General features: G+C 46.1%; 1 protein-coding gene across 2 annotated transcripts in view; it reads left to right on the forward strand.

Annotated features, from left to right (window-relative positions):
• Nucleotides 1-22,621, forward strand: part of CDH1 (cadherin 1) — a 104,787-nt gene that overhangs the window by 65,281 nt on the left and 16,885 nt on the right. For both annotated transcript variants that reach the window (XM_015126485.3, XM_077984422.1), the window contains 9 exons: nucleotides 4,690-4,913; nucleotides 12,321-12,464; nucleotides 12,590-12,745; nucleotides 14,116-14,260; nucleotides 15,598-15,773; nucleotides 16,049-16,177; nucleotides 17,251-17,433; nucleotides 19,863-20,107; nucleotides 22,433-22,578. In XM_015126485.3, coding sequence (XP_014981971.3) covers nucleotides 4,690-4,913; nucleotides 12,321-12,464; nucleotides 12,590-12,745; nucleotides 14,116-14,260; nucleotides 15,598-15,773; nucleotides 16,049-16,177; nucleotides 17,251-17,433; nucleotides 19,863-20,107; nucleotides 22,433-22,578 — 1,548 coding nt within the window. The remainder of the gene's footprint in view (nucleotides 1-4,689; nucleotides 4,914-12,320; nucleotides 12,465-12,589; nucleotides 12,746-14,115; nucleotides 14,261-15,597; nucleotides 15,774-16,048; nucleotides 16,178-17,250; nucleotides 17,434-19,862; nucleotides 20,108-22,432; nucleotides 22,579-22,621) is intronic.

Raw genomic sequence — 22,621 nt, forward strand, 5'->3', positions numbered from 1 at the left:
CTTAGACCCTTGTTAGCTTTATTTTTGTTAGCTTTTTTTATGGGCATGTCGAAATATACCCAGTCCCCATGTACTGATCCTCTAGTTTCAACATTTTGCCATTCTTCTTTCCTCCCACTTGTGGGGCTCAGAGACAGCCCAGCCCTTGCCAGGGCGACAATGAGCTTCCCAGAGCCTTCCTGGAGCTGGAGAACATTTCAGTCTTTCCTATAATTTCCTATAATCAGCCCAGGGGATCAGCTTGTGTGGGGAGATAATGAGTCTTATGAACACCTGGAATTCAGGTTGGGGCTCCCCATCATACTGTCACTTCTCAAAGGGTAGGGCTTAACCACCATTCAGATGAGGTGCCCCAAAGCAGGTTAAGTGCCTTGGATCAAGTTATTTGCAAAACCATTTTCATTTTTTCAGGCCGCCACCCTTGGCAAGTCCAATCATGCTTGTCTCAGCTTTCACTGCCTGGATTTGGGAAGGCTGGAGAAAGGAATTCAGTGCAGCCCCCATTCCCTGTTTACATGACAAGCCCCTAAAAATGACCCAGTTGCCCCATTACTTCTGCTGGGGATTGGGGAGGGCTCTTTGAGGAGCATCTGGTTTTGCTAGTTTGAAAAGAAATTTCTATTTTAGACTTAAAAGGATGGTATCTGCCCATCCTTTAAGGACTTGGCATTTCTTCTTGATGCTTTCATCATCTTATGGCTCAGCTGTTCAGTTAACAAATACTTGTCTACCCAAATACACAACAATAATAGTCATCTCTTCTATTTGCATTGCTTTTTAACTTAGAAAATGCCATCCCATTCACTGTCTTGTCTTCACAAAATCCTAAAGAGGTAGGCTCAAACAGTGGCGATAACCTTTATGTTATAGTAGAGAAAGCCAAGGCCCATAGAGGTTTAGCCATTTGCTAAGGCCACCCAGCAAGAACATGGCAGAATCTGGGTTTATAATCCCATCGCAGACACTGGATCCAGCCCTTCCTTACCTCTGTCTTACCATCATTTATTATGGCTCCCCATGCTCACTCCATCCTTCCCTTCAAGTTGCGGAAGTGAGTTGTAGACCCAGTCTGAGGGCTGAGAAGGTAGGGGTTGGGGCATGGTGGTGATTTTTTCTTTTTTTCTTTTCTTTTTCTTTTTTTTTTTTTTTAATGAACTGGGAGGGAGGGTCAGGTGGGTGACTCTCTGAATGACACAGCTCCCTTCCTATGAATGAACTCCTCCTGGTTTGGTTGCTCAGTTTATTTGCCAGGTACCAGACTCCCAGCTATTGCATGGGGTAGCCTCTGATCTCAGTCTTGGGATCCTAGCTTGGAGGCATAATCTTCCTTTTAAAAATAACCAAGGTTGGGACCAGGTATGGTGACTCACTCATGTAATCCCAGCACTTTGGGAAGCTGAGGCGGGTGGATCACCTGAGGTCAGGAGTTTGAGACCAGCCTGGACAACATGGCAAAACCCTGTCTCTACTAAAGTTACAAAAATTAGCCAGGTGTGGTGGCACATGCCTGTAATCCCGGGAGGCTGAGGCAGGAGAATCGCTTGAACCCAGGAGGTGGAGCTTGCGGTGAGCCGAGATTGTGCCACTGCACTCCAGCCTGGGCAACAGAGCGAGACTGTCTCAAAAAAAATAAAATAAAAAATAAAAAAATAACCTAGTTTGGCCGGGCACACTGACTCACGCCTGTCATCCTAGCACTTTGGGAGGCTGAGGCAGGAAGACTGGTTGAGCCCAGGAGTTCTAGACCAGCCTGGGTAACATAACAAGACCCCATCTCTAAAAAAAAAATTATTTAAAAAAAAAAAAAAAAAAGCCTTACTAGGGTCTCTCCAGAGAGAGGAAGAGCCAATCATGAGACTAACTCATGTTAAAGACCTGTCTCAGCTCTGCCGTTTAATAGTTACGGGATGTCAGGTAAATTTCTTTACCTCTGTGAGCCTGTTTCGTCTTCAAAATGGAGAAAATCGGGTACTTCCCCTCTCACCCCCCAAACGCAGTCTTACTTTTCTCTGGCAAGGGCAGGGCTGTTGGCTTCAGAAATGTTTGCAAGGGTGGCCCCTGGTGGAAGAAATGAGAACCGCTGCCCAGGCGTCAGGGATGGCTTCAGGGCTGTCTGGCAGAAACCTGAACTTCATGTCTAGCCTTGTAAGATAGGACAGCGGGAATTTTTATAAAAGAGCACTTGGATGAAATAGAAATTCCATTGGACAATTATTTGAAAGGGAGGAAAACAGGCCAAGCTGAGAGTTTCCTAGAATGAATGATCTTATCGACTGTTCCCCTCTGCCTGGAAGCCTCTTTGAGTCAGGCTTCTGCAAGGCTGGTTCCTTCAGGTCCCAGCTCAGGTGGTTCTACCTCAGAAAGCCCTGCCCTCACCGTTGCAATAGATGTTACATCTTCAGCAAACTCCCTTCTCCTCTGCCACTCTTATATCACCCTCTTTTATTTTAATTTCTATTACTTACCACTGCCTGAAATTATAAGTTCCTGTCTTTGTCCATCTCTTCCTCAGTAGTGTAAGCTCAATGACAGCAGGAACCTTAATTATCTTCGTCATGATTTGTCCTCACAGTCCAACACAGTGTCTGGCATAGAGCTTGATGGTTACCTATTTGAATGAGTCCGTTGAGATTCTAATGTATAGTGTAGATGCTTCAACCACAGCTTCTCCAGCTTTAGGGCATTAATACTTTTTAAAGTTTTAATTACTTTATTTATTTTTTGAGATAGAGTCTCGCTCTGTTGCCCAGGCTGGAGTGCAGTGGCGCCATGTCAGCTCACTGCAACCTCCACCTTCCAGGTTCAAGAGGTTCTCCTGTCTCAGCTTCCCAAGTAGCTAGAATTACAAGTGCCCACCACTATACCTGGCTAATTTTTTTTTTTTTTTTTTTTTTGTATTTTTGGTAGAGACGGGGTTTTTGTCATGTTGGCTAGGCTGGTCTCAAACTCCTGACCTCAAGTGATCTGCCCACCTCAGCCTCCCAAAGTGCTGGGGTTACAGGCATGAGCCACTGTGCCCAGCTTTTTTTTTTTTTTTTTTTTTTGACAGGATCTCACTCTGTTGCCTAGGCTGGAGTGCAGTGGTGCGATCATGGCTCGCTGCCACCTCAATCTTCTGGGCTCAAGTGATCCTCCCACTTCATCTTCTCAAGTAGCTGGAACCACAGCTGTGTACTACCACGGCCAGCTAATTTTATTTTTATTTTTTTGTAGAGATAGGGTCTCCTTATGTAACTCAGGCTGGTCTCAAGTTCTTAGGCTCAAATGATCCACCTGCCTCAGCCTCCCAAAGTGCTGGAATTACAGGCATGAGCCACTGTGCCTGGCCGATATTAATACTTTTAAAAGTTTTAATACTTTAATAGCTATAGAGCTTTGAGTAGTTTTGTCTCTAAGCCATTGATCATAATGTTCTCCACCCAAGTAGTCCTTTTCTGTCTTTTGCATTTGTCTTGCTACCCTGCATGATCAGGTTAAAGACTTTTTCCTATGAAACCTTCACCATCTCTCCAAACTGACAGTGATTAGTTGATCAGTTTCTCCTCTGTGCCCTAGGCTGCAAATAGGTAATACCTCTTTGTTCCTCAGAGGATATTCATGTAATCAGCACTCAGTAACTATTGACTTTTATCAGTGACTTTTGTGGAATACTCATGGGGGCTGAATCAATGATTAATCAAAGCTACATTTGTCTTAAAATTTTTGTTTAACAAACTAATATAATGCTTATTATGTGCAAGGCGCTGTTCTATGTACCTTAAAACAATCCTAGTAGATAGTTAATGTTGTTGCCATCATTCTACAGATAGGTAGACTGAGGCACAGAGAGGTCAAGTAACTTGCCCGAAGTCACAGAGCTCATAAGTGGCAGAGCTGGGACTTAAACCAGGCAGTTTGGACCAGAGTCTACTCTTAACCATTACTGCATGCTGGCTGTCTCATTATCTGCCACTGTTGTTCTAAATGTAAATGGCTTATTTAAATGTAGATTACCCAGAGCATCTCACTGTACCTTAGGCACTAACTTCTGGGTACAATAGGTCTTCAATCTCAGTTATTTTAGTGATCTGTTCTCATGCTGACTGACAAGGACCATTGGACGGAGCAGCCTCCTTTTTTCGTTGTTATTGAAAAAGAGAAATTACTTTTGTCTTTTTTGAGTTTCACTCTGTTGCCCAGGCTGGAGTGCAGTGGTGCGGATCTTGGCTCACTGCAACCTCCGCCTCCCAGGTTCAAGCGATTCTCCTGCCTCAGCCTCCCAAGTAGCTGGGATTACAGGCACCTACCACCACGCCTGGCTGATTTTTGTACTTTTAGTAGAGATGGGGTTTCACCATGTTGGACCAGGCTGGTCTCAAGCTCCTGACCTCAAGTGACCCACCCAGCTCAGCCTCCCAAAGTGCTGGGATTACAGGCATGAGCCCCCACACCCAGCCGATAAGTTACTTTCTAGACAAGATAATATTTCAATTGACAACAAGATGAGAAAGAAATCAGAGCACAAGAAAGTCATCCGGTAATTGTGAAGAACATTGTGGTGATAGCTTTGTTGTTCTGTCACTGGATTATGGTTTGTTTTGGTTGTGTTTGGTTTTGTGGGAGGCTTCCCACAAGTTTGCTCTTTGGAGAAGGAATGCTCTTGTCTTTAATCTGTCCAATTTCCTAATCTCTGTGATTTCTGCCCCGCAGTGAGTTTTGAAGATTGCACCGGTCGACAAAGGACAGCCTATTTTTCCCTCGACACCCGATTCAAAGTGGGCCCAGATGGTGTGATTACAGTCAAAAGGCCTCTACAGTTTCATAACCCTCAGATCCATTTCTTGGTCTACGCCTGGGACTCCACCTACAGAAAGTTTTCCACCAAAGTCACGCTGAATACAGTGGGGCACCACAGCCGCACCCCGCCCCTTCATGTATGTTGGCATTTTTCTGAGAAGTTCGCTGTTGTTTTAGTGCGCTATCTGATCTGGGTTTCTCAGCCTTGGTACCGTTGCCATTTTGGACTGGATGATTTTGTGTTGCAGGGGTTGTTCTGTGCACCATGTAGGATGTTTAGCAAGCATCCCTGGCCTTAACTGGTTAGACACCAGTAGCACTTCCACCACTTGTGACAACCCAAAGTGTCTCCACATGTTGCCAATGGCCCCTGGGGGGACAAATCAGCCCCAGTTGAGAGCTCTTGGTCTAACTGAGTAATTCTTGCTGGGGTTTTTGGGGTGTGGGGATCGGGTAGTGTAGAAGAGTGGTAAAGGCCTGGACACCGTCTGGGACTGAATCTCAGCCGTGCCATTTACTAGTTGGGTACCGTTGGAGGAATTATGTCACCTGTCTATGCTTGAGCTTCCTTATCTGTAAAATGGAGATAATAGTGAGGATGGAATTAATTAATGCATGTGAAATGCTAAAAGTACGCAAGGCATAATTAGTCATTGTTAGCTATCTTTACAACTCCCCTCCTGGGGGAAGAAGAATGAATGAGAGCTGGATTCTTCTTCTTCTCTCTCTCTCTCTCTCTCTTTTTTTTTTTTTAAAGACGTAGTCTCACTCTGTGGCCCAGGCTGGAGTGCAGTGGTGCGACTCACAGCAACCTCCACCTCCCCAGTTCAAGTGATTCTCCTGCCTCAGCCTCCTGAGTAGTTGGGATGACAGGTGCCCGCCACCACACCCGGCTAATTTTTGTATTTTTAGTAGAGGCAAGGTTTCACCATGTTGGCCAGGCTGGTCTTGAATTCCTGACCTCAAATGATCTGCCTGCCTCGGCCTCCCAAAGTGCTGGGATTACAGGAGTGAGCCACCGTGCCTGGCCGAGAGCTGGATTCTCTGATCATTTTGCTTTTTGTGCTTCCAGTAAGAAGAGTCTTGGCGAAGCAAGAGAAGAACCAGTGGGCAGCTCTTGCCCCATTAGACTGTAACCTCCACAAGACCCTTTCCCATAGTATTTGCAGTGCCTGGCCTTAGGTCTGGCCCATACCAGGAACAGACAAACAGATGAATTGGCCATGAATGGAAGGATGGATGGATGTCTGCCTAGGTTCTTGGCAGGAATGTTTCTAGGGGTTGTTAATCGAAGCGAGTTTCTCAAGTGCTCCCGTGGTGCTTCCTACCGAAATGTCTCTCTGGGGGATATTCTGGTTGTGTCCTGCTTACTGCTTTGGAAGTGTGGAATGTGTTGTAAGTGCCAGGGCCAGTAAGGTTGGCATCTTCTTTTCTCCCTGAAGACTCTTGATATTCTTGGAACTTAATGGTCCTCCTGATCTGATTTTTCTCCCTGGTGTAATTAGACCAGAAAAATGAGGAGTCTAATACTATAGGACTATATTAACATAGCTCCTTGACTCAGAGTCTCCAAGGGACCCCATCATTCATGTGAAAAAATTTCAGCACAGTGAGTCCTTGCCAAGCAGCTGTGTGTGGAAGCCTCTTACGATCCAGAGACAGTTTTATTTTATTTTATTTTATTTTATTTTTATTTTTTATTTTTAGACAGAGTCTCGGTCAGTCGCCCAGGCTGGGGTGCAGTGGCCGGATCTCAGCTCACTGCAAGCTCCGCCTCCCGGGTTCACGCCGTTCTCCTGCCTCAGCCTCCCGTGTAGCTGGGACTACAGGCGCCCGCCACCGCGCCCAGCTAAGTTTTGTATTTTTAGTAGAGACGGGGTTTCACCGTGTTAGTCAGGATGGTCTCGATCTCCTGACCCCTCGTGATCCGCCCATCTCGGCCTCCCAAAGTGCTGGGATTACAGGCGTGAGCCACCGCGCCCGGCCTTATTTTATTTTTTTAGAGACAGAGTCTTGCTCTGTCACCCAGGCTGGAGGGCAGTGGTGCAATTTTGGCTCAAGGACACTTCCGCCTCCCGGGTTCAAACAATTCTTCTGCCTTAACCTCTCAAGTAGCTAGGATTATAGGCACCTGCCACCATGCCTGGCTAATTTTTGTATTTTTAGTAGAGATGGTTTCACCATGTTGGCCAGGCTGGTCTCGATCTTCCCACCTCAGCCTCCCAAAGTGCTGGGATTATAGGTTTGAGCCACTGTGCCTGGCTGCAGAGACAGTTTTGAGCTTCGGTCTTCAACTTTGCTTCCACATCTCTTGAACTTTGTGTCTGCCTCCATGTCTGCTGTATCAGGATTGGGTTCAAGTACGTGTTATATAAATCTCCCAATTGTCGTGGTTTGTGCAAAATACTCTCAAGTTAAGGAAGCCCTAGGGTAAGCTGTGCCCAGTATGGAGACTTGATAGTCATCAAGAGTCCAGGTTCCCCCTTTCCTTTTTGCTCCATCATCTTCAGCACATGACTTCATCCTCAAGGAGACGTCATGATCCCAGTGATCCCAGATGGCTGCTGGAGCTCCAGTCGTCATGTCTTTTTTTTTTTTTTAAATCGTGTTTATTCTAGGCAAGAAGAAGGAGAAAGGAGAAGCACAAAAATGCATTACTTAATTATCTGTCTGCCTTTTAAGAAACCTTTGTGGAATTCTCCTCAAGCAACACTTGAGAAACACTGGCCAAAACTTAGCCTCATGACCACATCTAGCTGCACGTGCAGTCCAGGGAATGTAGTCTTATATGAATACATTTCTGGAACGTATATCCCAGAATTAGAAAATTGAGATATATATTGGAGAGATAGGTTTTTATTTTGTTTTTAATCAGGAACAAAGAATGGATATTGGGTGGTAGGTAGCAGATTCTGCCTCAGCTGGTTTGAGATTCACCTTGGTTTGTCTCTATAGTTCAAAGGATCCTTCTGGAACCAGATGGTACTGTAATTAGATGGCAGTCTTACCTCACTTTCAATATATATTTATTAATTTTCAACTTTTTAAAAAAACAACATATCCAGGTAACAAAATTTTTTTTTTATTTTTTGGAGACAGAGTCTTGCTCTGTCACTCAGGCTGGAGCACAGTCTCGGGAGCACAGCTCACTGCAGCCTTGACCTCCCAGGCTCAAGCAATCCTCCTGCCTCAATCTTCCATGTAGCTGGGACCACAGGGTGCACCACCATGCCCAGCTAATTTTTAATTTTTGTTATTATTACTTTTTTTTTTTTTTTGTAGAGATAGGGTCTCACCTTGTGCAGGCTCACTACATTTGTATAAGAATAGATCTTAGTCTCTAGTTCTTTCACCTTATTTGGGTGAGTTTTCTCAGTCTGGCATCCTTCTTTTCTTTTCTTTCTTTTCTTTTCTTCCCTTTCCCCTTCCCTTCCTTTTGTGTTTTTAGTAGAGATGGAGTTTTACCGTGTTGGTCAGGCCGGTCTTGAGCTCCTGACCTCAAGCAGTCCACTTGCCTCGGCCTCCCAAAGTGCTGGGATTACAGGCGTGTGCCACCGCGCCCCACCTGGTGTCCTATTTTTCTGAGGGATCAGTTCCACGTGCAGTATTTTCAGGCATGACTCCCTTTGATTTCACGCATGAAAATGTTAGTGTTATGTTTTGCCAGCACAGTGTTCATCATTATTCATTCTCTGAAAATATTCCACAGTCCTAATGTCAGCAAGGCGTGCATGTTCCTTTCCTTTTCAATGTGATAACTGGGTTTGCATTCATTCATGAGTGCCCATGTGCTCACCATGACTGTGCAAGGTAGCTGGGTTTTGTTGATGTTGTTGTTTTGTTTGTTTTTGTTTTTTTTTGAGATGGAGTTTCACTCTTGTCGCCCAGGCTAGAGTGCAGTGGCACATCTTGTTCACTGCAACCTCCACCTCCTGGATTCAAGCAATTCCCCTGCTTCAACCTCCCGAGTAGCTGGGATTACAGGTGTGCGCCACCACGCACAGCTAATTTTTGTATTATTAGTAGAAACGGGTTTCACCATGTTGGCCAGGCTGGTCTCGAGCTCACCTCAGGTGATCCACCCACCTTGGCCTCCCAAAGGAAAAACCTGCTGGAATTACAGGCATGAGCCACTGCGCCTAGTGAAGGTGGCTGTTTTAAGGCTTAGGATACAGTGGTTTTTCTGGGGTTGTTTTTTGTTTATTTGTTTGTTGTTGTTTTTGAGACAGAGTCTCACTCTGTTTCCCAGGTCAGAGTGCAGTGACATGATCTCGGCTCACTTCAACTTCTGCCTCCCGGATTCAAGCAATTTTCTTGCCTCAGCCTCCTGAGTAGCTGGAATTGCAGGCACATGCCACCATGCCTGGCTAATTTTTGTTTGTTTGTTTTTGAGACACGATCTCTGTTATCCAGGCTGGAGTGCAGTAGCACGATCTCAGCTCACTGCAACCTCTGCCTCCCGGGTTCGTACCTCAGCCTCTCAAGTAATTGGGACCTCATGTGTGCGCCACCATGCCCAACTAATTTTTATATTTTTAGTAGAGGCGGGGTTTTGCCATGTTGGCCAAGCGGATCCCAAACTGCTGACCTCAAGTGATCCGCCCACCTTGGCCCCCCAGCGTGCTGGGATTACAGGTGTAAACCACCACTCCTGGCCCAGGATACAGTGTTGAGGGTCAGTTTTTTATTTTGTTCCTGTGCTGGGGTTAAATCTCAATAAAACCGGCCGGGCGCGGTGGCTCACGCCTGTAATCCCAGCACTTTGGGAGGCCGAGGCGGGCGGATCACAAGGTCAGGAGATCGAGACCACGGTGAAACCCCGTCTCTACTAAAAATACAAAAAATTAGCCGGGCGCGGTTGTGGGCGCCTGTAGTCCCAGCTACTCGGGAGGCTGAGGCAGGAGAATGGCATGAACCCGGGAGGCGGAGCTTGCAGTGAGCCGAGATCGCGCCACTGCACTCCAGCCTGGGCGACAGAGCAAGACTCCGTCTCAGAAAAAAAAAAAAAATAATAAAAAAAATAAATCTCAATAAAACCATAGCTCAGTGTTTTCCAACCAGTCCAGCCATCATCTGCATCATTATCTTTGTTGAGCACTTACTGTGTTTCAGGCACTATTCACAGTGCTTTAAATGTGCAATACCAGCATCTCATTTCATCCTCCCAAGAATTCTATGAGATAGGTTCTAATACTATCCCCATTTCAGACATTAGGAAGCTGTAGTACAGAGAACTTAAGTAATATCTGCCTGGGGCAAGGAGGCACCATCGTGAGGATTCAAAGCCAGGCAGCCTAGCTCCAGAGCCTGCCCTTGGCTCAGGCTGGGCTGCCTCTCTAGGAGACAAACACAGGATGTAGAGGGCAGAGAGTGTAGGTGTGTGCGCATGTGTGCACTTGTGGCCAGTGTGCAGCATTGAGGAAGGGCTCTGTGATGATACCTGGTTATATCTCACATGTATCTGGTGCATCTTTAATCTTTTTTTTTTTTGAGATGGAGTCTCTCTCTGTCACCCAGGCTGGAGTGCAGTGGCGCCATCTCCGCACACTACAGGCTCCGCCTCCTGGGTTCACACCATTCTCCTGCCCCAGCCTCCTGAGTAGCTGGGACTACAGGCGCCCGCCACCACGCTCAGCTAATTTTTTGTATTTTTAGTAGAGACGGGGTTTCACCATGTTAGCCAGGATGGTCTCGATCTCCTGACCTCGTGATCTACCCACCTCGGCCTCCCAAAGTGCTGGGAATACAGGCGTGAGCCACTGTGCCTGGCACATCTTCAATCTTAAAGCCAGAAAATAGAGCTGAACTCAAACTTGGCAAGCAGTGATCAGTGACTGTGAGTTTTTATGTGGACGGTGAGAGATGGAATTTTCCCCTGGAAACTTTACTACAGTAATCACTTTAAAACACTTAAACAATTTGGCAAATATTTTCCTTCCATTTTCAACTCTCTTATTTCCCTGCATGTGCATAAAGTTATCCTTATTGCATATGAAAACTGTTCAATACAAGTCTCAAAGGGTATTTTTGGCTCCCATCCCAACAGCTTCTGTTAGAACAAATGGAAACCATATAGATATAATGATACAGTGAAATGAAGAGATTTGTATTGATCACAAAGTAGTTCTTAGTACCCGTTCTCAAAATCTACTTGTTTTGGCTGATAACTCCACTTTGGGGACCTATGTCCCCAAGAAAAACATGAAAGAGGCTGGGTGCGGTGACTCACACCTGTAATCCTTGCAAATTGGGAAGCCAAAGCAGGAGAATCACTTGAGCCCAGGAGTTCGAGACCAGCCTGGGCAAGATGGCAAGACCCTGCCTCTACAAAAATTAAACAAAATTTAAAATTTAGGTGCACGTGGTGGTACATGCCTGTAGTTCCAGCTACTTGATAGGCTGAGGTCAGAGGCTCACCTGAGCTCAGGAGTTTGAGGCTGCAGTGAGCTTTGATCACTTCACTGCACTCCAGCCTGGGTGACAGAGCAAGACCCTGTCTCTATTTTAAAAAAGAAAATAGGCCGGGCGCGGTGGCTCAAGCCTGTAATCCCAGCACTTTGGGAGGCCGAGACGGGCGGATCACGAGGTCAGGAGATCGAGACCATCCTGGGTAACACAGTGAAACCCCGTCTCTACTAAAAATACAAAAACTTAGCCGGGCGAGGTGGCAGGCGCCTGTAGTCCCAGCTACTAGGGAGGCTGAAGCAGGAGAATGGCGTGAACCCGGGAGGCGGAGCTTGCAGTGAGCTGAGATCCGGCCACTGCACTCCAGCCTGGGTGACAGAGCGAGACTCCGTCTCAAAAAAAAAAAAAAAAAAAAAAAAAAGAAAACAAATCGAAAACCCAAATATTCAGTTGTTGAGTAAGCTCTGATATTAAATCATCAGAGTATAATGTTGCTATTAAAAATCACATTATGGGCTGGGTATGGTGGCTTATGCCTATAATCCCAGCATTTTGGGAGGCCAAGTTGCTTAAACTCACAAGTTCGAGACCAGCCTGGGTAACATGGCAAAACCCTATGTCTACTAAAAATACAAAAATTAGTCAGGCACAGTGGTGTGCACCTGTAGTCCCAGCTACTCAGGAAGCTGAGATGGGGGGGATGACTTGAGCCTGGGAGGCAGAGGTTGCCGTGAGACAAAGTCTTGCTGCTGTACCCCAGCCTCAGTGATAGAGCCAGATCTTGTCTCAAAAAAATAAAAATGAGATTATGTAGGCTTGAAACAGCTTGTAAATTATAATATCAAACCCTGAAACCAATACTTGCGTATGCTTGATGATTATTGGAACTCTGGACACTAAGAAGGATAAAAAGAGCATGCGGTCTTTATGATACAGAAAAGGGGCTCATTGGTTTTTGTTTTGGTTGGTCATTTTGGTGGATATATATAATTTGTCATTGATAAGAGAATGTATCATTAAATTCAAACTGTACACTGCCCACAGAAGGCTGGGGATGCTGTCTGGCTAGGTTGGACTATTAGACCTGTAGTATCCGTCCTGAATTGTCTAATCTTGTTCCTCATCTTCTTTCCTTTTAGGCCTCTGTTTCTGGAGTCCAAGCAGAATTGCTCACATTTCCCAACTCCTCTCCTGGCCTCAGAAGATGGAAGAGAGACTGGGTTATTCCTCCTATCAGCTGCCCAGAAAATGAAAAAGGCCCATTTCCTAAAAACCTGGTTCAGGTAGAGAAAGAAGTTCTCTATTTCTCTGGGAGGAATTTGGCAGAGAAGTACCAAGGAGAGAAAGGGAAAAGACCGAATGTTGGGATCCTTCTTTACTAATACTTTTTCTTTCATTTTGTTTTCAGATCAAATCCAACAAAGACAAAGAAGGCAAGGTTTTCTACAGCATCACTGGCCAAGGAGCTGACACACCACCTGTTGGCGTCTTTATTATTGAAAGAGAAACAGGATGGCTGAAAGTGACAGAGCCTCTGGATAGAGAAAACATTGCCACATACACTGTAAGTATCTCTTAGAAGCTTGTTGACACTGGGGTAACATCCATCCAGGATTTTTTGGTCAACCCATGCTGGATCTCCAGATCAGAGGCTCTGAACACATGAGGAGCTTGACACTTCTTGACCTGTTGCTAAGGAGAAATGATGGGAGAATGTGGGACAGTTTGGGGTTGTTAATTTTTCTCCTTGTCAGGAAGAAAGGAAGGAGAATCCCCATGATCCTCATACAACCAGGGCAAATTTAGACTCAAGATGTCAACCTGTTCTTGGGGCTGGAAGTCCCTGACCTAAAAGAACAGGACAGTGATGATAAAAGGGAACAAAACCCATTTCTTGGGCTTGGCAGCAGCAAGAGCTTGAGGAAACCAAGAAGTTTTTTTTTTTTGAGATAGAGTTTTGCTCTGTCACCCAGGCTGGAATGCAATAACGTGATCTCAGCTTACCACAACCTCCACTTTTTGGGTTCAAGTGATTCTCCTGCTTCAGCCTCCTGAGTAACTGGATTATAGGCAACTGCCATCACGCCAAGCTGATTTTTTGTGTTTTTAGTAAGATGGGGTTTTACCATGTTGGCCAGAGTGGTCTCAAACTCCTGAACTCAGGTGATTCACCCTACTTGGCCTCCCAAAGTGCTGGAATTACAGGAGTGAGCCACCGTGCCCGGCCTCCAAGAGGTCATTTTTTTTGTTTTGGTTTTGGTTTTGGAATTTTTTTTTTTTTTTTTTTTTTTTTTTTTGAGACAGAGTCTACCTATGTCACTCAGGCTGGAGTGCAGTAGTACAATCATAGCTCACTGCATCCTGGACCTTCTGGGCCCAAGCGACACTCCCACCTCATCTTCCTGAGTAGCTGAGACTAAAGGCGCAGGCCACCACACCCAGCTAATTTTTGTATTTTTTGTGGAAACAAGATCTTGCTATGTTGCCCAGGCTTGAGCTCAAGCAATCTGCCCACCTTGGCCTCCCAAAGTGCTGAGATTACATGAGCCACCATGCCTGGCCAGGAAGTCATATATTGATGCCAAATTCAGAAATATCTGGGGGAAATGCTAGACCAGAAGGACCAGAGCAAGTTTCACCCTGCATGGAATAAGAGTTCTTCAGGACCCCACCTTTATCTCTAGGCCTGAAGCCCTGGTCCTCATGTGGGAAATGGGAGGTCTGAGCCAGTGGGGGTGTTCCACTCCATGGGTCTTACCTTGTTATGATCTCATTGAAGCAGCAGCAGCACATGTGTGAGAAAAGTCACCCACTGGGGTCTCAGAGAGTGGGAGGGTGTGGCAGCCCAGGGAGTACACTCTGCTCTGGCCGGGCTCCTTCTGCCACATTTTCTTCCTCATCAGAGCTCAATTCACCCTCACTTGGTTCTTTCAGCTCTTCTCTCATGCTGTGTCATCCAACGGGAATGCAGTTGAGGACCCAATGGAGATTTTGATCACGGTGACCGATCAGAATGACAACAAGCCCGTGTTCACCCAGGAGGTCTTTAAGGGGTCTGTCATGGAAGGTGCTCTTCCAGGTATATCCACTAATGAGAATCTGAATATCCAGAAAGACTCTTAGGTTCTTTGGACCCCAAAGTGTTGTCCAACCCCGAAGGTTGTGTAACTAAAGCTGACCCTTCCTATGGACAGAACTTCTTGGGAAGCCATTGTTGTGTTATATGCATGTGTATAACAGTCTACCTATGGAAACACATAAAACAGAGTTTAAGAACAATCTTCCCTTTTTTCTTGTTAAATTTTTTTTTTAGGCTGGGCATGGTGGCTCACGCCTATAATCCCAGCACTTTGGGAGGCCAAGGCGGGTGGATCACCTCTAGTCAGGAGTTCAAGATCAGCCTGACCAACATGGTGAAACCTCATGTGTACTAAAAATACGAAAAAATTAGCCAGGCGTGGTGGTGTGTGCCTGTAATCCCAGCTACTTGGGAGGCTGAGGCAGGAGAATTGCTTGAACCTGGTAGGTGGAGGTTGCAGTGAGCTAAGATTGCGCCACTGCACTCCAGCTGGGGTGACAGATCCAGACTCTGTCTCAAAAAAAAAAAAAAAATTATAGAGATAGGGTCTCGCTTTGTTGTCCAGGCTACTTTCAAACTCCTGGCCTCAAGCAATCCTCCAACCTCAGCCCCACAAGCTGCTAAGATTATAGGCATGAGCTACTATACCTGGCTAAGAACAACCTTCCTAATTAAGGAACAGATCTTTGCCAGTACCTTAAAGTCCTAAACAATCTCCCTTGATCACATTCTTTTCTCTCTTCCATAAAGATAACCACACCCTAGGCTGGGCACGGTGGTTCATGCCTGGAATCCCAGCACGTTAGGAGGCCGAGGAGGCAGGCAGATCACCTGAGGTCTGAAGTTCAAGACCAGCCTGACCAACATGGAGAAACCCTGTCTCTACTAAAAATACAAAGTTAGCTGGGCGTGGTGGCGCATGCCTATAATCCCAGATACTTGGGAGGCTGAGGCAGGAGAATCGCTTGAACCTGGGAGGCAGAGGTTGCAGTGAGCCGAGTTTGCGCCGTTGCGCTCCAGCCTGGGCAACGGGAGCAAAACTCTGTCTCAAAAAAAAAAAAAGATAACCGCACCCTGACTTTTGTGGTAATCATTCCCTTTCTTTTCTTCATTACCATTTGTCTATTTATACCTGAATAATAAATTGATAGTTTGAGCTTTCTTCCTCCCCTAGCACTTTGGTAAGAATTCTAGGAATTAGATAATGGGGGAACTCTGACATGGTACCACCCCCATGTCCCCTCCTTTATCCCTCAGGGCAGAATTGGATTAAGCAATACTGACCCTGTCCCAAAGGGTCAGTTTGTCTAAACCTTCGTCTCCTTGAATTCTTCCAGGGACCTCCGTAATGGAGGTCACAGCCACAGACGCGGACGATGATGTGAACACCTACAATGCCGCCATCGCTTACAGCATCCTCAGCCAAGATCCTGAGCTGCCTGACAAAAATATGTTCACCATTAACAAGAACACAGGAGTCATCAGTGTGGTCACCACTGGGCTGGACCGAGAGGTCAGATGTCAGGAGGATCCAGAGGGTGTGGAGGACAAATGTATATTAGCTCAATCCCGTGGACAAAGCAAAATCCTGCTAGGCCACCTGTCAGTTAATACAGTGTTGGTCTGAGCTTTGCATCTAAGCTTCTGCCCAGAGGTTCCGTGCCTAGAAGACAGGCTGACTGGCGTGAAGCAGATGGTTAAATATTCTGGTTCCATGTGTTGGGCTGGGCTAGGCCAGAGGTGGCTGGTAGTCCTGGTCCTAACTTGGTTGCATTGATCTCTCTGCAGAGTTTCCCTATGTATACCCTGGTGGTTCAAGCTGCTGACCTTCAAGGTGAAGGGTTAAGCACAACAGCAACAGCTGTGATCACAGTCACTGACACCAATGATAACCCTCCAGTCTTCAATCCCACCACGGTAATTCTACAACTCCTCAGAGGGTTTCCAAAGAAAGGTCTTTTGTTGTTCGTGAACTAAGTTTCACCACTGCTCATGGGCAAAGTCTTTGAAAACTCTCTCCAGACTAGCGAATGTTAACTTTAAACTTAAAAGCAAGCATCTTGAGATGACAGTTGTCTTTTAGCATCTTTTTTCCACCCTTGGCCTGGGGCCAGTTGGCTCAAGATTGTGAAGTTGCAGAAAGCACCTACTGATTTCCTATCTGCATATGGTACATTTTTATAGCAAATATTACTGGGTTTCATTTCTTCATTGAACACGTATTTTCTAAGTTTATATTAGGCACTGTGTTAGACAGTGGAGATACCATCACACACAAAGCAGACAAAGATTCTATTCTCATGGTGTTTCTACTATAGCTAGGAAGACATCTTATGAGAGTTATTGAACACCAAGGATATTACATGCATTCAAGGAGAAGGTGTTGAGAACCAAGTAGGGGAAGTTTAAATCATCCTGTATAATGGCCAGGTGTGGTGGTTCACACCTGTAATCCCAACAAGTTGGGAGGCCAAGGCTGTTTGGAGTTTGAGACCAGCCCGGCCTTAAGGACGGAGTTTGAGACCAGCCCGGCCAACGTGGCAAAACCCCGTTTCAACTAAAAATACAAAAATTAGCCGGGCATGTTGGTGCATGCTTGTAATCCCAGCTATTTGGGAGGCTGAGGCACGAGAGTTGCTCGAACCCAGGAGGTGGAGGCTGCAGTGAGCTGAGATTGCACCATTGCAACCCAATGTGCCCATTGCCTGGTCTCTCCTCGTCACATCTGCTCCTCGAAGCTTGCTTTCAGTTAGCCAGGTGTGGTGGCGCATGTGTGTGGTCCTAGCTACTCTGGAGACTGAGGTGGGAGGATTGCTTGAGCTCAGGAGGTTGAGGCTACAGTGAGCCATGATCGCTCCAATACACTCCAGCCTGATGACAGTGAGATCCTGTCTCAAACAACAAAAAAAGAGGATTCCTTTAGCCCCCTGAGACTCAGCTCTGCTAGCAGTCTTGGTACTTTGTAAATGACCCATCTCTTTCCTCTGCAGTACAAGGGTCAGGTGCCTGAGAACCAGGCGAACTTCGTAATCACCACACTGAAAGTGACTGATGCTGATGCCCCCAATACCCCAGCGTGGGAGGCTGTATACACTATATTGAATGATAATGACGGACAATTTGTTGTCACCACAAATCCAGTGACCAACGATGGCATTTTGAAAACAGCAAAGGTTTGTATGGTATATGGCAAGATGCAGAAACTGGCATCCTTGAAGCTGTTCATGCCCTTGTCCCCTGGTATCTTCTTAGAAGTAGATTCGCTTTGGCAGGGGGACAGGGTGACTTTCCCAGATTCTAGTGGACCATGTGGGGTTTGCAGTGGCTCTTCCTGCCCATGTAAGAAATCAAGAAACTGGGCTGGGTGTGGTGGATCACGCCTGTAATCCCAGCACTGTGGGACGCTGAGGCAGGTGGATCACGAGGTCAGGAGTTCGAGTCTCTGCTAAAAATACAAAAATTAGCTGGGCATGGTGGCACACGTCTGTAATCTCAGCTACTCGGGAGGCTAAGGCAGAAGAATTGCTTGAACCTGGGAGGTGGAGGTTGCAGTGAGCCGAGATCGCACCATTGCATTCCAGCTCTGGGCAGCAGAGCAAGACTCCATCTCGGGGGGGAAAAAAAAGAGGCCGGGCGTGGGGGCTCATGCCTGTAATCCTAGCACTTTGGGAGGCCAACGCGGGCAGATCACAAGGTCAAGAGATCGAGATCATCCTGACCAACATAGTGAAACCTCATCTCTACTAAAAATACAAAAATTAGCTGGGCGTGGTGGCGTGCTCCCACTACTAGCGCGGTTCCAGCTACTAGGGAGGCTAAGGCAGGACAATCACTTGAACCTGGGAGACAGAGGTTGCAGTGAGCCATGATCGTGCCATGCACTCTAGCCTGGCAACAGAGTGAGACTTCGTCTCAAAAAAAAAAAAAAAGAAATCAAGAAGCTAAGGCTTCTTGATGGCTCATGCCTGTAATCCCAGCACTTGGGGAGGCCAAGGGGGGCAGATCATCTGAGGTCAAGAGTTTGAGACCAGCCTGGACAACATGGTGAAACCCTGTCTCTACCAAAAATACAAAAATTAACCGGATGTGGTGGTGCACACTTGTAATCCCGGCTGCTTGGGAGGCTGAAGCAGGAGAATTGCTTGAGCCTGGAAGACAGAGGTTGCAGTGAGCCAAGATCATGCCACTGCACTCTGGCCTGGGCAACAGAGTGAGACTCTGTCTGGAAAGAAAGAAAGAAAGAGAGAAAGAGAGAAAGAGAGGAAAGAGAGGAAAGAGAGGAAGGAAGGGAAGGAAGGGAAGGAAGGGAAGGAAGGGAAAGAAAGGAAGGAAAGGAAGGAAAGGAAGGAAAGAAAAGGCCGGGCGCGGTGGCTCAAGCCTGTAATCCCAGCACTTTGGGAGGCTGAGACGGGCGGATCACGAGGTCAGGAGATCGAGACCATCCTGGCTAACACGGTGAAACCCCGTCTCTACTAAAAAATACAAAAAACTAGCCGGGCGCGGTGGCGGGCACCTGTAGTCCCAGCTACTCGGGAGGCTGAGGCAGGAGAATGGCGTGAACCCAGGAGGCGGAGCTTGCAGTGAGCTGAGATCCGGCCACTGCACTCCAGCCTGGGCGGCAGAGCGAGACTCCGTCTCAAAAAAAAAAAAAAAAAAAAAAAGAAGAAATCAAGAAGCTCTTACACAGGATCCTGAAATTGAAAAAGGCTCTTTCCCAAAACATTCTCCTTCCCTTAGCTCTTTCCATTTTGCAATGAGAGGGAAAATGATTTACTGGTCTCTGCTCTTGTGCTGGTTTATTTTAGAAGTGGGGCAGATATGGTTGTTTTTGAAAAATGTCCTAGAAACTTGAAAACTAGCCAAGCACAGTAGTGCATGGCGGTGGGTCCAACTACTTGGGAGGCTGAGGTGGGAGGATCACTTGAGCCCAGGGGGTTGACACTGCACTGAGCTATGATCATGGCACTGTACTCTAACCTGGGCAATATAACGAGACTCCGTCTCTTTAAAAAAAAAAAAAAAAAAAAAAAGGTAGCCAGGCACAGTTGCTCAGTCCTGTAATCCCAACACTTTGGGAGGCCAAGGTGGGTTGATCACCTGAGGTCAGGTGTTCGAGACCAGCCTGGCCAACATGGTGAAACATCATCTCTACTAAAAATACAAAAAATTAGCCAGGTGTAGTGGCAGGCTCCTGTAATCCCAGCTACTAGGGAGGCTGAGGCAGGAGAATTGCTTGAAGCTGGGAGGCAGAGGTTGCAGTGAGCCATTGCACTCCAGCCTGGGTGACAAGAGCAAAAATTCTGTCTCAGAAACAAAATAAGGAAAGAAACTTGAAAACTAAGAATTTGAGTGAATTGCTTGTTGAAGTGACTGGATCCCTAGAATAGCCCCAGAGCTTTGACTTCCTCTTGAGTAGGTGAGCAGATCTGAGAAGCCCTGGTAAGTAATTATGGTTTCTGCCATTGAAAGTCATGGCAGAAACCACAGTTACTTTTGCACCAACCTACTGTATTACCAAAAGCAACAGTTAAGGATTTAATTTCATTTTTACTAACACAAAATGTTTTGTTTTGTTTTTAACTTCATTGTTTCTGCTCTCTAGGGCTTGGATTTTGAGGCCAAGCAGCAGTACATTCTACACGTGGCAGTGACGAACGTGGCGCCTTTTGAGGTCTCTCTCACCACCTCCACAGCCACTGTCACCGTGGATGTGCTGGATGTGAACGAAGCCCCCATCTTTGTGCCTCCAGAAAAGAGAGTGGAAGTGTCCGAGGACTTTGGCGTGGGCCAGGAAATCACATCCTACACTGCCCGGGAGCCAGACACATTTATGGAACAGAAAATAACGTAAGTGTGAGGATTTTTCAACTGACTTACAGCAGCTGGGTATTTTATATCATTTTATATATAAATCAATAATACATAGTTCATGGCATTTTGTCATTTGTCTGTACAAGACCATTCTCTTAATTTATTTTTTATTCCCTTTATCTGTACTCCTTTCACCTGTTCCCTTCCCTCTACAGACAGCCGTTCTTGGTCTGATGTGCTGCCTCTCTTTGAGCTCTTGTAGTATGGTAGAAATGTGATTTTACTTTGCATACACAATAGTGTGTTTTTTTGTGTTTGGAGTCTCACTTTGTCACCTAGGCTAGTATACAGTGGTGATCTCTGCCTACTGCAGCCTCTGTCTCCTGGGTTCAAGCAATTTTCATGCCTCAGTCTCCCACGTAGCCAGGATTATAGGTGCCCGCCACCACGCCCGGCTAATTTTTGTATTTTTAGTAGAGATGAGGCTTCACCACATTGGCCAGGCTGGTCTCGAACTCCTGACCTCAAGTGATCTGCCCGCCTCCCAAAGTGGTGGGATTACAGGCGTGAGCCCCCGCACCCAGCCCATAGTATTGTGTTCTAAGTAGCTTACTATTAGTATTTCTCCTTTCAAACTTGAAGGTACCTCTATAATGTAAATCACACAGATGCTGAAAACCCACATACCAACCAACCAACTACAACACTTGCTTTAAAATACTCTCATTTTGGGCTGGGTGCAGCGGTTTATGCCTGTAATCCCAAAACTTTGGGAGGTCTAGCAAGTGGATCATGTTGAGGCCAGGTGTTCAAGACCAGCCTGGCCAACATGGTGAAACCCCTGCCTCTACTAAAAACACAAGAAATTAGCCAGGCATGGTGGTGCACACCTGTAATCCCAGCTACTTGGGAGGCTGAGGCACGAGAATCACTTGAACCCAAAAGGTTGAGGTTGCAGTGAGCTGAGATCGAGCCACTGCACTCTAACCTGGGCGACAGAGTGAGACTCCATCTCAAAAAATAATAATAATAATAAAAACTCTCATTTTCTATATGTAGCCAATGGACTCCTCATAATCTAGAGATATTTCTACATGCTCCGAACTGTAAGGCCTGGCAAGATGGGTTTTAACTGAAGTTTAAAAGAATGGTGAAAAGTCAAAGACAATAATGTAGGATTTGGTTCTGTGATGAAACCCTGGATTGTACAGTTTCCAGGCTGGGCTGAAAGCTTGCAGTAGTGAAATAGATAGTTCAAAGCATCTCCTGGGGCAGATTCAGGGACCAGGTCTCTAGTGTCTGTTTGCAGAGGCCCTTACACCTGGAACAATGACCACTTGATGTAATTCATTGCTTTGCACTTCCAAAGAAGTGAGGCCAAGCCCGCAGGTTCTCAGAGTCCTTTCCTCCTTTGATTTCTTAGTTTCCCTTTCAGAGCCTTTCCATGACCCTAGTAAATAAATGAGCAGTAGATCTCTGTTAGCTTCCCTTTAGCTCCCATTAAATGCCAATAGTACAGCCCACCCACAAGTCAACAAGGCAACCTGCATCTCCAGATGTTCATGACAGGAGAAGAGGTGACATGTTGCTACCATTTAGGAACTACTGTATTGTTTTGGGGGAGCTGGTCTGGAGGAGTCTGCTTTTAAAAATAAATAAGGATTATAGTAATCATTGCTTCAGCAAGAATCATCCATAGATGCCAAATCTGTTGGGTGAAAGTTAGTTGCTGAACAAGATATTCTTAAATTATCTACCTGCAGATTATATGTTAATCATGCAGTATAAAAAGGCACCTTTGCTGTGAAGAAATCTGGTGGCCTTTCCCTTATCCAAGTGATCAAAGTTATCAATAGAAGCACAGACAGACATCATGTGCTTCCCAGTGTCCTGCACTAGGGAGGCCACAGCATCACTGTCGTGTTCTTGTCCCCACCACTGACCCCTGAAATGGATTACCTGAATCTAAATTTTGAGGAGTAATCAGGCAAACCCAAACTAAGGGCATTCTAGAAAACAACTGGCCAGCACATTAAAAAAATGTCAGTGACAGAAAAGAAAGCCTTAAGGAAGAGCCATGCCAACCAAAGGCCATATTGGATCCTGAATCCAGAATGGTGCAAGGTTGCTATAAAGGACATTTTTGGAAAATCTGACAATTTGAATATGCACCATATATTCAACAGTAGTATTCTATCAAAGTGCTGGGATTACAGGCATGAGCCACTGTGCCCAACCTATTGTTGGTTTTCAAAATAAAACATTGGAAGTAACCATATAACTGAAGAAGAGCTTGAGCCATTTTCAGCTACATGTTGTTTGCTGGTCCTATTCTAAAAGCCAGAGCTTGTGCCTGTTTAGGTATCGGATTTGGAGAGACGCTGCCAACTGGCTGGAGATTAATCCGGACACTGGTGCCATTTCCACTCGGGCTGAGCTGGACAGGGAGGACGTTGAGCACGTGAAGAACAGCACGTACACAGCCCTCATCATAGCTACAGACAATGGTAAGGGGGCCTCATCTGGGCCTTTGCTGCCTCACCCTCCTGG

This window comes from Macaca mulatta, chromosome 20, assembly GCF_049350105.2.
Source record: "Macaca mulatta isolate MMU2019108-1 chromosome 20, T2T-MMU8v2.0, whole genome shotgun sequence".
Lineage (NCBI taxonomy): Eukaryota > Metazoa > Chordata > Mammalia > Primates > Cercopithecidae > Macaca > Macaca mulatta.